The following is a 12768-nucleotide window of genomic DNA, read 5'->3' on the forward strand; positions in this document are numbered from 1 at the left end:
TTTTGTTTCATGATTGAGTAGTATTTTTTTCTAGGGTTTGGGAACCCATGTTCATATGTTATGAATCTTGATTGATGCTATTAAAGTTTGATTACTCACTGATATTTATAATTAATTAGTGTTGTAATTGTCAATTTTGCAACCTATTAATTGTTTGATTAAATCTTGCTAATAAGAGTTAGAATTGAAATATCGACTTTTAGAGGCTTGCCTACGATTAACAAATCTTATTATGTTAGTGATTTTAGTGCATAGGTTGATTTGAGAGCGTTCAGACTCTGCTATAGGATTAACCTGCGCTCTAAATATCTAATTAATTAAGTTATTGATGATATTTTGGTAGATTTATTAGCATTATGAATATGGTAAATCATTACCCTGGATCCTTTTAGTTTGCTTTCCATATTTTATTAGTTTAGAACCTTAAATCTCAACTCTCTGATCTTGTTTAGTTTCCCAAACCTTAGAAGATAAGATTAATACGACTACATCTCTGTGGATTCGACCTTACTTACTCTACTACATTGTTAGAAGGTTTTGCAAGAATTATTTTGACAAGTGTATGACATCTTATCATTTACAAAATTACAATACGAATGTTGTGGACACACCACATCAAAATATGTTTTGAACCAAATTTCTTTCTCACCTTAAGCAACCTTGAATGTAAGACCACCTAAAATGTAGTAGATGATCGTTACCTTAGTGATTAAGACAATCCCCTTTGCTTAATTCACGCATATGGTCTCGGAAAGGGGCAAATGTTTGCCATGACATACATAATCTCTTGAAAGAAAACAATTTAAAATACTAAGATATTCTAGTAAGTAGTAGGTAGTAGGTAGTAAGTGGTAGATATTTTTCTAAAGGAGAAGTTCAATAGTGTATTAATCAATGGATAAAGCGTCCGAGAATACGTAGGGATAAATATTCGAAGGGAAATGATTATCCTACCCCTGTTCTACCCCAGATAGCACTATCTTAGCAAGATGATGAGCTACGTAATTCCCACCTTTTTTCACATATGGAATTAAAACTAGCACTGAATAAAAGAATGTCCTCTAAGACATTATCAAACTCAGACATATAAATTACAGCTCTAGAAAGTCTAGTCACACGAATCTGACTATGCGACTCCGGAATGATGTTATCAAACCCATAGCGCTTTGCAAGTTTAATAGCAAGAAGAAGAGTTTCACTTTCCTCAATCTCCGGGGTCACCAAGCTCGAACTCAATGAGTTGCCGCAAATAATGCTTCACCATTCTCATCACGAGCAACAACTCCCATTCCTATCCACCCCTCCGTAACCAAAGAAGCATCCGAGTTGATTTTTACCCCACCCGACGGAGGAGCAGACCAAATATTAGCACTTGGCTCGCAATGAGGGACAAAGCTCTTGTACACCTTCTGAGGGTACGTGTTGTGTTCCATAACCAAGTTATGTATTACCTCATTAGGAGTGGTCCTGTTTTCGAACACTTTTGCATTTCGTTCCATCCATATACTAATTCCGTATCCAACAAATGTAGCCAATATAGAAAGGTGAAAGGTGTATACATTATAAACATGAAAGGTACGTCTTAAACCTAACAATTTGACAAACCACACTTCATTATCAATAAAATTTTCAAATTGTTGTTTATCTATTTATTTACAAGTTAAACAAATAGCAATTCTTTAACTTAATTCAGAAAAGAAAAAAAATCTGACAAATCCAAAAGAGGGGAAAAAGGCAAAAATCTTAGTGGCAACTGTCAAGTGATTCACAAGATGTACTATTGATTTACTCGTATAGATATGGTATATACAACAGCTATATTAAGCTCTTGTTCAATGAATGTGGGACATAGAGGATACCATGAAAAAATGGCTGATATATGAATAAAAAAAAAAAAAAAAAAGAGAAAGCCAAAGCCCAAACCACCTAACAAAATGGGAGATCTTGTAAAATCAAGCCTAAAAAGGTGAAAAGAAAGAAAAACAAAAAGAAATCAATTATGATACAGGAGATTGGTAGGCTGTGCCAGTTCCAGAATGCTTCTTGTTCAGTTTGGTTTTTAACTGTCTGATTTTGGCTTCGACTCTTGCACTAAAACCAATCTTCGTCGTTTGCCGTGCTTTGGATTGTTCCCTGACCCACATATTTTGATCTTCAACATCCTTCTTATAGTACTTAATCTCTTGGATTATATGGTGATCCAACGGGTTGAAAGATCGTTGGAACACAATATGAGCGAAGTAGGGAAGAACACACGCAATTGTTACCAAGAGAGTTGTGGTCCAATAAATAGGTGCAGGTGCAAGGGCTTCCACGAGCAGCTTATGAGCATTTCCAGATACAGTAGAAGGCATTGCACCATATATCAACAGAAATATGTACCACATTCCAATACTGCCCCAAACAAGCAAATGTTGGATCCAAGTAAAATGACTCATCGTGAGGGCAATCTGAAAATTTACCGCCCAGATTATTCCGGTGAACATGATGGTTCCGACTGCAGACATGTCAGCAATCTGGCCTCCAGAGCGAAATGCTTGATTGTAGAAGATGATGATGTTGAAGAAAAATACTATTACAGAAGTGTAGAGCCCATTTCCTATCCATCCAAATATCCTATACCAGTCAAAAAACAGGTTTCTTGGGCCTTGCTGATATAGTGCAGGGAACTGGAAATAGTGAAAGCAACAATTGTATGAATCAAGAGGCAGTTTTTTACCTAAGTAAAAATATATATGTTTATGGATATAGATTTTGATGATGAGAAACTTACCTCCAAGCAGACATCTGAAGAAACATCCTGCTCGAAAACTCCAAGAGAAATGACAGGCAATGAGGTGAGGATTACATTGAAAGAGAGAGAATACCAATCATCATAGATTGTTTGCCCCGAAAAGCCAGCAAAAGCCTCAAAATAAAAGAGTGTGAGGCCAAAAGCTATGTTCTTGTAGAAAAAATAGCAAATCTGTACCCAAAGGCAAAAAAAATGCATAAGTAATAGTATGGCTATATCATGATATGAATATATACCATACACAAGGTTTGAGTTTGAAGTTCTTACCATTTGAGCTATTCTCTTGTAACACCAATGTCCATGTACAAGCAACAATCTTTCCAGAAACCGAAACTGTGCAATGGCAAAATCACTAGCCATCACCGCCTGCAAAAAGCTGAAAGTTATGGTAAGCCTGTCTCCAATGAGAAGTACATGTAGCCTTAAAAAACTTAACAATAGGAGATCATCACAAGATCATTTGGGTGAACAGTAGCAGAAACAGTGCTTCACAATGGTTGTGTCATTAATTAAAGGAGGAACAGACTAACACAGGATTGTGCCTTTTGGTTAGGTGCTTGTTTATCAACACATGAGGACAGCCCACTAGCTAAGGTCTATACTTATCGAGTGCTCGGTGTCCAAATTACAATATTTTCAAGATAACTCAATATGCAAGATAATCACAATAATCTAATCATAGGCCTTAAAAGCATTGGAGTCATCAAAAGTGAAGAATATTTGCTGGCAAGACGTAGTTCAATAAGAGCATAACAAAAGCTCAAAGACCTTGCTCTGTTATTAAGAGGTCACACAGGAGATGGCTCTCAAACTCACGATTTGACATATAGATGCAAGAACCAAAAATAGCTCAGAGAGAGGGGAAGAAACTGTCATGGATACCACCTACCTGCATACCTTCAGCCCCACTAATGCCCACACCAATATCAGCTTCTTGGATCATTCCAACATCATTAGCACCATCACCAATGGCCAAAGTGGTTTTTCCAGTCCCTTCTTTGACCAACCTCGTTACCTAATTATGAAAATTATAGTTACTTCTCAATATTTTTTCTTTTTAGGGGTGGTGGAAGGGGGCACAAGTAGAGAAGAAAATCCAAAACGGGGAAAGCAAAATCAAGCCTCAACACAAAAAATGATTTAAGACAACAGAATGCATACCAGTGCCTTTTGCTTGGGAGAAACACGACAGCAAATAACTGATGCACACTCAACTGCTAGACTCAAGAACTGATACTTCATATCATCTTCTAGAGCATAGGTCAAACCTTTCCCGTCAATGATCAAGGCAAACGCAGCATGTGGATCCTTTTCAAGCTTGATCATTTGAGAAGCATTGGTAATTTGTAATGTTATGTTCTCCTTGATAGCCTGGTTGGTCACAAACAAAACTTTCTAGCATGAAATACAATAAATTTTCTGAAGCCAAACTCTCAGATTATTTCTGTAGATAGTAGGTACCTCTTTTGAGTCATTGCTAGTTCCTTCAACATGAGCTGCTGTTATACATATCTGTTTCATGCCTTGACGAAGGAGACTGCAAGAAAAACTGCATAGACCAAAAAAATGGTTTTCATGTTTAGATTACTATTCACTGTCATAAAGAGATTCAGCCACACAAGTCCAACACTACTATTTGTTCCGCCTTTCAATCAGGCAAGGAAGAGGAGGAGAGCACACACCCAATATTTATAGCAGTTTCCATTTTATCACCAGTGAGAACCCATATCTTGAGACCAGCTTGTGCAAGTTTATCAATACATTCAGGGACCTGCATTAAAAGAAAATGTAAGTATATGCAGAATGTAGGATGTAAAATGTAGGAAGTACATTGTACTTCTGAGACAAAACAGAGACATACCCCTTTCTGCAGCTTGTCTTCAACAGCTGTTGCACCTACGAGAACTAAATCTCTCTCCATCATATCTGAAACCCGCTCCAGATTTACGTCCCTATCACTCCCAATCGAGCTCTTAGCTTTCAGAAATTCATTGTTCCAATCAGAGAATTCAGACTCTTCAAGCTTTTTATAAGCGAGGGCTAATGTACGCAACCCATTATCTCCATATTCATTCAGATGCTTTGTGGTGTCTTCCAGATACGTTTTTCCATTTTTTGAGAGCCGATCAAAAATTATGCTGTAGACCCACAGAATCATGAAAGGTCAATAAGAGGGCTTCTAATCTTCAAGTTGATGTAAGACCAAATAAGATATGAAAAACGCAGTGTCAACTCTCATATGAATAGCTAGATCAACAAAGCTAATTAAATTAATATGAAGCTGAGATAATTTCATTCGATTGATACATTCGCAATGCCAAGAAACGATGGAGAAAAGACCATAGACAATACCTGTCTGCTCCTTTGCAGAAGAGAAGGATCTGGCCGTCCTCATCACGCACTATTACAGACATCCGTTTTCTCTTGCTTGTGAAATCTAAAAGAGTAAGAATTTTATACTCCCTGACAAATTCACATGGAAACGAAATTGTTTCAATAAATTTCAAATTTTGAGGATCAAGAAAGGAAGAGAAGATTTACAGTAAGAACAACTTGTTAACACATGCTGACCTTTCAACAGGTTGTCCATGGTTAGGATATCTCTCACGAACAACAACAGTTGATTGGGTTCTTTTGACAAATTCAAAACCAAATTCCCTGGCAGCCGCAAGAAAAGCAGCTTCATCAGGAGACTCTGCTTCATAAGTGTAAGTCCCAGTCTCTTCATTTAGCTCTGGGATGGCAGTATGACAGACTGCAAGAATGCGGAAAAACAACAGCATAGTCTGCATATTAGGTTCTTTTAACCAATGGCCACCAAGGAGCCGGTCATCCTCAAAACTGAAGCCTTTGATCATGGGTTTATAATCTCTCTCATCTCTGGAAGTTATTACAGTTTCCAACTCTATTTCTGACCTTCTGAATGTAGAATCAGACATTTCTGCATCTTGCTCCTCCAGGTCCTTAGCCATCTGTTTAGCAGCAGCTAGTTCAACTTCACTAGAACGTGTGCCATATGCAACACCCGCAATAGAACACTTGAGAAAATCCATTTGATTGCATGTCAAAGTACCAGTTTTGTCTGACAGGATTGTGTCAACTTGCCCCAATTCCTCATTCAAATTTGATGTCCTAGCCTGTGCTGGTGTTCCTGATTCTTCATCATACATGTGTATGTCCTGATCAATAAAGATGGCTTGCAGAAACTTTACAAACTCAATAGAAACATACAGTGAGATTGGGATTAAGTACCCATACAGTATGAGTGCGGTGACAAGATGGAAGAGACCAGACAATGCTGGCCTAGTAGGATCATACAAGCCCTTGGAGTCTGGGGCTCTCAAGTACCACCACTTTGGCATGTCATACTTGGTCCTCACTGAGAAGCCAATTGAGCTAATCAAGGAGATCAACACAAGCACAGAAAAAAGGATGTAAATGATATGATCCATTTTCTTCTCTATCCTACTTCTTTTTGAAGGGGACTCTGTTGCATTTTGCATCACTTTGCTGTCATGTCCAGTAAATATAACAACTCCATAGACATAACCAGTATTCCTGAGCTTTGAGTCCCTTAGAAGAATCTGATTTGGATCAATAGGAAAGATTTGGCGCTCGAAATCCAGATTACCAACAAATGTGTAAAGGTTGGGATTTGGGTCCTCGCATCTGATCATTGCCTTAAAATCCCTGAATGAAGTGTCCTCATCCAATGGTAAGGTTACTTCTAGAGCTCTCTTTACTTTCAAGTTCGTCTCACCATCTAAGTTCATAGTCTCCACATAGCATATACCATCCTCATAACTTGAAGACAGCAGCAACATATCCGCTGGGAAAAACTCATCTTTCTTTACTTTTACCACATCTCCAACACAAATATTTTGCCATGACCTATCCCCAAACACGCCATCCCCTTTGTGAAGACAAACTTTTCGACTATTGACCTTCATATCTTGAATAAACCTACGCCAATCCTCCACAGCTTCCTTGGCCATAGTAAGCCCAACCACAATGGACAAAGGAGCAATCATACTAACTGCACCAAAAGGCGACACTGAGGTAACAGACAGAATTGCAGCCAAGAGGAAGTACATATTGGCAGCACGGCGGAACTGCTCAAAGAGACCCTTTGGAAGAAATGTAATGACATTGTATTTAGTAGTCGAGATATTATTAGACCGGTATTTAAGAGGTTTTCTGCGATGAAGTTCAGATTGGTTGCAATATACAAGTCGAGAAAAGCCCGGCCCCTCAGGCAATGAGCTCGGATCATCAGGCTTCGGTTGTTGAGGCCGGACACAGGAAAATGTGTAAAGATTGCTCCGACGAAACTTTGCCCTAATCCTACCCTTTGCCATATCTTAAGCTTTCCAACTCTCAATTCAGACGTCTTAAGAAAATTAAAATCGTCTCATGGGATCCCATCCCTTCAAATTTTCAGCTGAAAATTCCAATAAACCACCGAAGCCCAGAAATCAAAATTGGCTGATCCAAACCAATTCCAACATAGATAAAGTCAATATAATGTATACAAAATCAAAATATATATCTTCTTATTGTTTCCACATGTAACAATATTTCACAATTCATAAAGTCAACATCAGAAAAAATTCTCTACAACCCAGAAAAATCACTTTTTCAAAAGAATGAAATTGGATGAGGCGGCAAATCACAGAAAAAATTAAATGAAAAATTCTCAATCTCATGCTAAAGACTGATCCAATAATGAACAATAATGGTCAAAATCATACAATTTGATCATACATTTTTATATAAAAAAAACAATCTTATAACATAAAATCCCCAAAAAACATTAATTACACAAGAATGTGAATTCTATCAGACAAGATATCCCAGCTCATTCATACCCAACAAATTCAAAATCATACCCAGATAAAATCAAGCAAGATTTTCCCCAACCCATAAAAATTAAACAATTAAAAAATAAAAATAAAGATTACCAAGAACATAAAATTTTGTAAAAAGTAGCTGATGAGAGGATTACCTGCGATGATCACAATGCTTGACTTCTTTGATTCAAACTACAAAAACAAACAAAAAAGGTAAAAAAAGATAAACCCAGTTTTTGAAAAAAAGAGATCTTGACAAAAGATAGCTCCTTTATTTTTTGGAGGGATCTTAAAATGTATGTTTACAATTTAGAGAAAATCTAGAGAGAGAAAGAGGGGAAATGCAGAGAGAATGACTGAATGAGAGACAGGTGAAGAGAGAGAAAACAGGGTTTAGAGTTTCGTCTCTACGTCCGGAAAACTTCGAGCCAATTAGCAGCATTTTCCGGGACTTTTTTTTTCATTTTCTCTCTCCTCACTTAATTTAATTAAATTATATTTACTTTCACAAGAGAATTCAATTATATATCTATGTTTACAATTTCCAATTAAAGCGTTTGGTGAATGGGTGATTATTGATTAATTTATTTGTTGCACCCATACATGAACTTTTTTTAAGTGGAGTATGGATGTATCATGTATGTGAATACAAATTTCTTCGTTTTCTAATACTCGTAACATATGAAAGTATGAAAACAACATATTGATTAATAGAAATTTAAACAAATTTAAACATGACCCATGCGATTCACAACATGGTACTTCCTTCGTAACATAATAATTGCAACAAATTAATATTTATACCTCATAAATAATACCCAATTGTTGCCGTTATTATGTTACGGAGGAAAGTAATATTTTCTCTATGTAAGAATTTATCTAAAAGAAAAATATTACAAGTATTATGAATGTTATATTGTGTGAAATTCCGTAATTTGGAAGTGATTCCATTAATATTTATAGGGTTTAAAAAATATAATAATTAAGTTACACAAAATATATCTTAAGGGCATGTTCTCCCCAGCTTATTTTCAGTTCAGTTCAATTCAATTCAGTTCAATTCAGTTCAGATCAGTTCAGATCAGCTCAGCTCTTGACAATATTTTTACTCTCACATATCACTATTCATTTAAGTTCAGTTCAATTCAGTTCAGTTCAGTTCAATCCAACTGTTTTATGCCAAAGAGAACATGCCCTAAGTGAGAAATTATTATCCTAAATATTGTTGTATGAGTGAAATATCTGAGAATAAATACTGATGTTACAAGTAAAAGAAGTAAACTTGTTTTCTTTTATGTGTGAAATTTGAGGCACTGATTGATAAGAATAGAAGTTTCCTAGCAATTGGGAGTAGGCGTAATCAACCTGCTCAGTGGTCACTGAATGAAAGCAAGAGCTAGTAGACCGCAATTGTAAGTCAACACTAATTTCCAACAAGGGCAGCATCTTAGAGGTGTAATGTAGGAATTTGGACAAAAAATGAAGAAAAAATTCCTATAGTGAGGTGTAAATGTGTAATAATCAAAGGATATTTCTTTTGTACATGTTAGCTAAGATGGTTAGCTAATTGCATTTATGAATTGTATAGTGATGTTTGGTAAAATTCAACTTCGTTAACTAGTACTTGCTTATCTTCATTTTTATAGTCATATGGTCGTTCTGTGTTGCCTATTCAAAGTTTATAAAAATGGCTCTAGGTAAGCTTACTCAAAGCATTACGTTACACGAAATTGTGTCTCTTAGGTTGTGTGTTATGCTCGAAACTCTATATATTTGTTGGGAAGCATGACATAATGCGAGACACAAATTTCAGCACGACAAAACATAGAAATATCACATAATTTATGTCTAGGTACGGATAAGTCGTAATCGTGTTGTAAGCCACCCTCTTTAAATTTGAAGCACGAATCAGCTTGGCTTCAGGCTAAGCATACCTTTTACAAAGCACAATCTAACATGCCCAATGACATCTTTGTATGATCATTATTCTCTAAAGCACCCACATGTAAATTCATGTGTATTTTTAAAGTACCTAACTACATGGATGGAAATGGATCGGATTCGGAGAGGATGGAGCTTCACCTGCATCCTTCTCCCGCATCCTTCAACCCCACGCGCATCCATCCATTACCCGCATAAGTCATCACCCGCATCCATCCATCCGTCATCCACCGGGTGAACGGGTGGGTTGGGTGGTTGACGGGAGACGAGATATATGACAATTTTTACAAAAAATTATGCCATAAGATATATATTTATTAAAATTTTCAACTAAAATCTTTTAACAAAATAAAAAAACATGTATAAATAATAATATGGATGATAGGTGAGTGTTAAGCGAGTGATGTATCGGGTGTCGGGTTACGGTTGAAAAAAATCTCAGTGCTCATTGAATGAAAGCAGGACTAGTAGACCGCAATTGTAAGTCAACCCTAATTTCCAACAAGAGTAGTATCTTAGAGGTGTAATATAGGAATTTGGACAAAAAATGAAGAAAATAAGGTATTTAATAATCAAAGGATATTTCTTTTGTACATGTTAGCCAAGATGGTTAGCTGATTGCATTTATGAATTGTACAGTGATGTTTGGTAAAATTCAACTTCGTTAACTAGTACTAAATTCTTGGTTCACATTAACATTAGTATGCACCAGGTAAATCCACTATTATCATACTATATCATTTAGAATTATACTATATCATGATTCATGTATAAACTACATCATTTCTAAACCATTCACTATATAATTCAGAAACTCGCTATATCATGAAAAAACTCACTATATCATTCAGAAACATACTATCATGTGCAAAATTTATTTTACATTATTTTTGAATAATACACTATATCATTCAAACACTCATATATCATGCAGAAGCTCACTAGATCATTTAGACACACACTATATCATGCAGAAATCATATTTTTATATACTTACTCCGTATTTTTTTTGATGATACACTTTCTATTTTAAGAAATTTCAAATTAGATGTTACACTTTTGTTTTGGGTAATATCTTCTCTCTATCTCTCTCCTATCACAAGTTCACATGTGACCCTTTTGTTTTCTTTCTCTCTATCTCTCTTCTCTCCAAAAATTACCTAGGAGTTCCGTAATTTAAAAAGTGTAACATCTAAAAGAAAACGGAGGAAGTATGTTAAAGCACGTGTCACGATATACACTACACAACTATCTATATCTTTCGACATGTTAAAACATTATAATTTTATCCTCCATTATATTGCATATAATATCAATATATGTTTTTCCTTGATAAAATTCACTATATTGTACTCCCTCTGTTTTTTTTTTTATCATTCCTACTTTGACTTTGCACGTTTGCCAATGCACGTTTTAAAACTTAAATATCTTTCATTATATATTAGTAAAAATTATAACGATTGAATATTAATAAAGTACTAATTGAGACGAATCAAACAAGACCCCACATGACTATGTTTTTCTTATAAATTGAGAACATTTGAGAAGATTCTCTATATGCATGAATAGTGTCAAGATTCTAAGTGAGAAAGATAAAAAAAAAAAACAGAGGGAGTATATAACTACACTACAATCTCTATAAAATTCATTATATGGAGTTAATATCAATTACCAACTCGGTGCACACTAAAGTTAGTATGCACCTGGTCCATTAATTATTATTTTTATCAAAGATATACCTAAAAGTATATATGCAATCAACAACGATTATTTATATTATCATCTAAGATAACTTATATTTCTTTTTATCAAGAAAAAATTTACATTTTCCCTCAATAAATATATTTATAAAGCTTGCAAGTAGCTAAATAGTTGGTTCAACATGCATTTAGACAAACTAATTGGTTACAACTTGCAACTTAGAGGCAACATTGTTTCAAACTACTCACCACCTATCATTAAAGTATGTTAATGGAATTATTACTGTCCAAATCAACCATATAGTTAGTTAGTACTTAATTATATTAGTTAAATAATTAATGATTATTATTGGATTTTAATGTCAGCTAATCTGCACTAGCTGCTTTGGATAGTCTGACAAACCCTACTGAATGATAGTATTAAGCAAAGCAGTAATATTGTAGGGTTTTAATATGTACTTTAACAAAGGTTGCTGTGTGTTTATATTGAAATATAGCAGCCTCAAGGTTGTCATTCTCACTCCAATTTTCTGATTTTTATGTCCTGGGTCCACGTTAAGGCACCCTTTATTTGTCTTGAGGAGAAGCAACTTGATTTTTATTCTTTTTCATTTTTGTATGTTTTTGCTTAACTGTTAGTACTTTGGTATACATAAAGATCTTTTTGTTTTAATTATTGACTAGATAAATTTTGTTAATTACTTCTATTATTTGCTGATGTTTTTTTTTTTTTTGAATTGGGTGTATTTAGATTGTTATATATTAATTGGTTCTGGATCTAATGTAATGTGTATTGACATCTATACTCTCACAAAAATAATCCAAATTAGATTAGATATAAAGAAAATATAACAATCCTAATTAGATTATTAGATATATAAAGAAAATATAAAGAGTATTTATTAGAGACCGTACCTTATCGGGGAAGAACTCAATGTGCAAAGTTAACCAGTAATAATCTAGTATATGTAGTTCACGTAATTAGCTTACTTAATTATTAGATCCATACTTTGTTGGGAACTTAATGTACAAAATGGACCGTCGATAATTTAATATATATAACTTTGAATATTCTGATTCTAACATGAATAGGTTTTGTAGAAAAACCCTAATTCTACTTGCAGTAGGTTACTTTAATTTTTTATTTTTTTTGATAATTAGGTTACTTTAATTTGTTAGTATAGTAAATAAATCTTTTTATACGTTACTTTAATATAATTTTTTTAAATATAGTATAAATCGATCTTATTTTAAAGTATTTCTTAAGTACTTTCAAATGGTACAAAAATATTAATTTTTCGAACTATATATTAAAAGTTATAATCAATTTACTATAGTTGAGTACTCCATTGTGAACCCAACTATATTTCTTCTTATCCTCAACTCTATATACTTTCTTTATTTTTTTACCCGCAACACTTTCTATTTGTGTTTTTCCTTTCTCTCTATCTCTCTCCAATCACGTGGGCCCTCTCTTTTTTTC

The 12768-nt window shown here is 34.6% G+C and overlaps 1 protein-coding gene across 2 annotated transcripts; it reads right to left on the reverse strand.

The window, feature by feature from the left end:
* Positions 1-1761: 1761 nt before the first annotated feature.
* LOC104899789 (probable phospholipid-transporting ATPase 4) lies at positions 1762-8212 on the reverse strand. 2 transcript variants are annotated; one of them, XM_048647772.2, is made up of 11 exons: positions 7800-8212; positions 5366-7235; positions 5147-5257; positions 4656-4932; positions 4477-4565; positions 4256-4343; positions 3956-4165; positions 3684-3809; positions 3062-3160; positions 2774-2965; positions 1762-2669 (listed from the first exon to the last, which is right to left on the reverse strand). In XM_048647772.2, the coding sequence occupies exons 2-11, from the start codon at positions 7150-7152 to the stop codon at positions 1998-2000; spliced, it is 3651 nt and encodes a 1216-aa protein (XP_048503729.1). In that variant the 5' UTR covers positions 7153-7235; positions 7800-8212; the 3' UTR covers positions 1762-1997. The 2 variants fall into 2 exon arrangements, with proteins under 2 accessions (XP_048503729.1, XP_010685357.1); XM_010687055.4 differs by having other exon boundaries at positions 5366-7279.
* Positions 8213-12768: the final 4556 nt, after the last annotated feature.

The sequence above is a fragment of the Beta vulgaris genome, chromosome 7, assembly GCF_026745355.1.
Source record: "Beta vulgaris subsp. vulgaris cultivar EL10 chromosome 7, EL10.2, whole genome shotgun sequence".
NCBI classification, from domain to species: Eukaryota; Viridiplantae; Streptophyta; class Magnoliopsida; order Caryophyllales; family Amaranthaceae; genus Beta; species Beta vulgaris.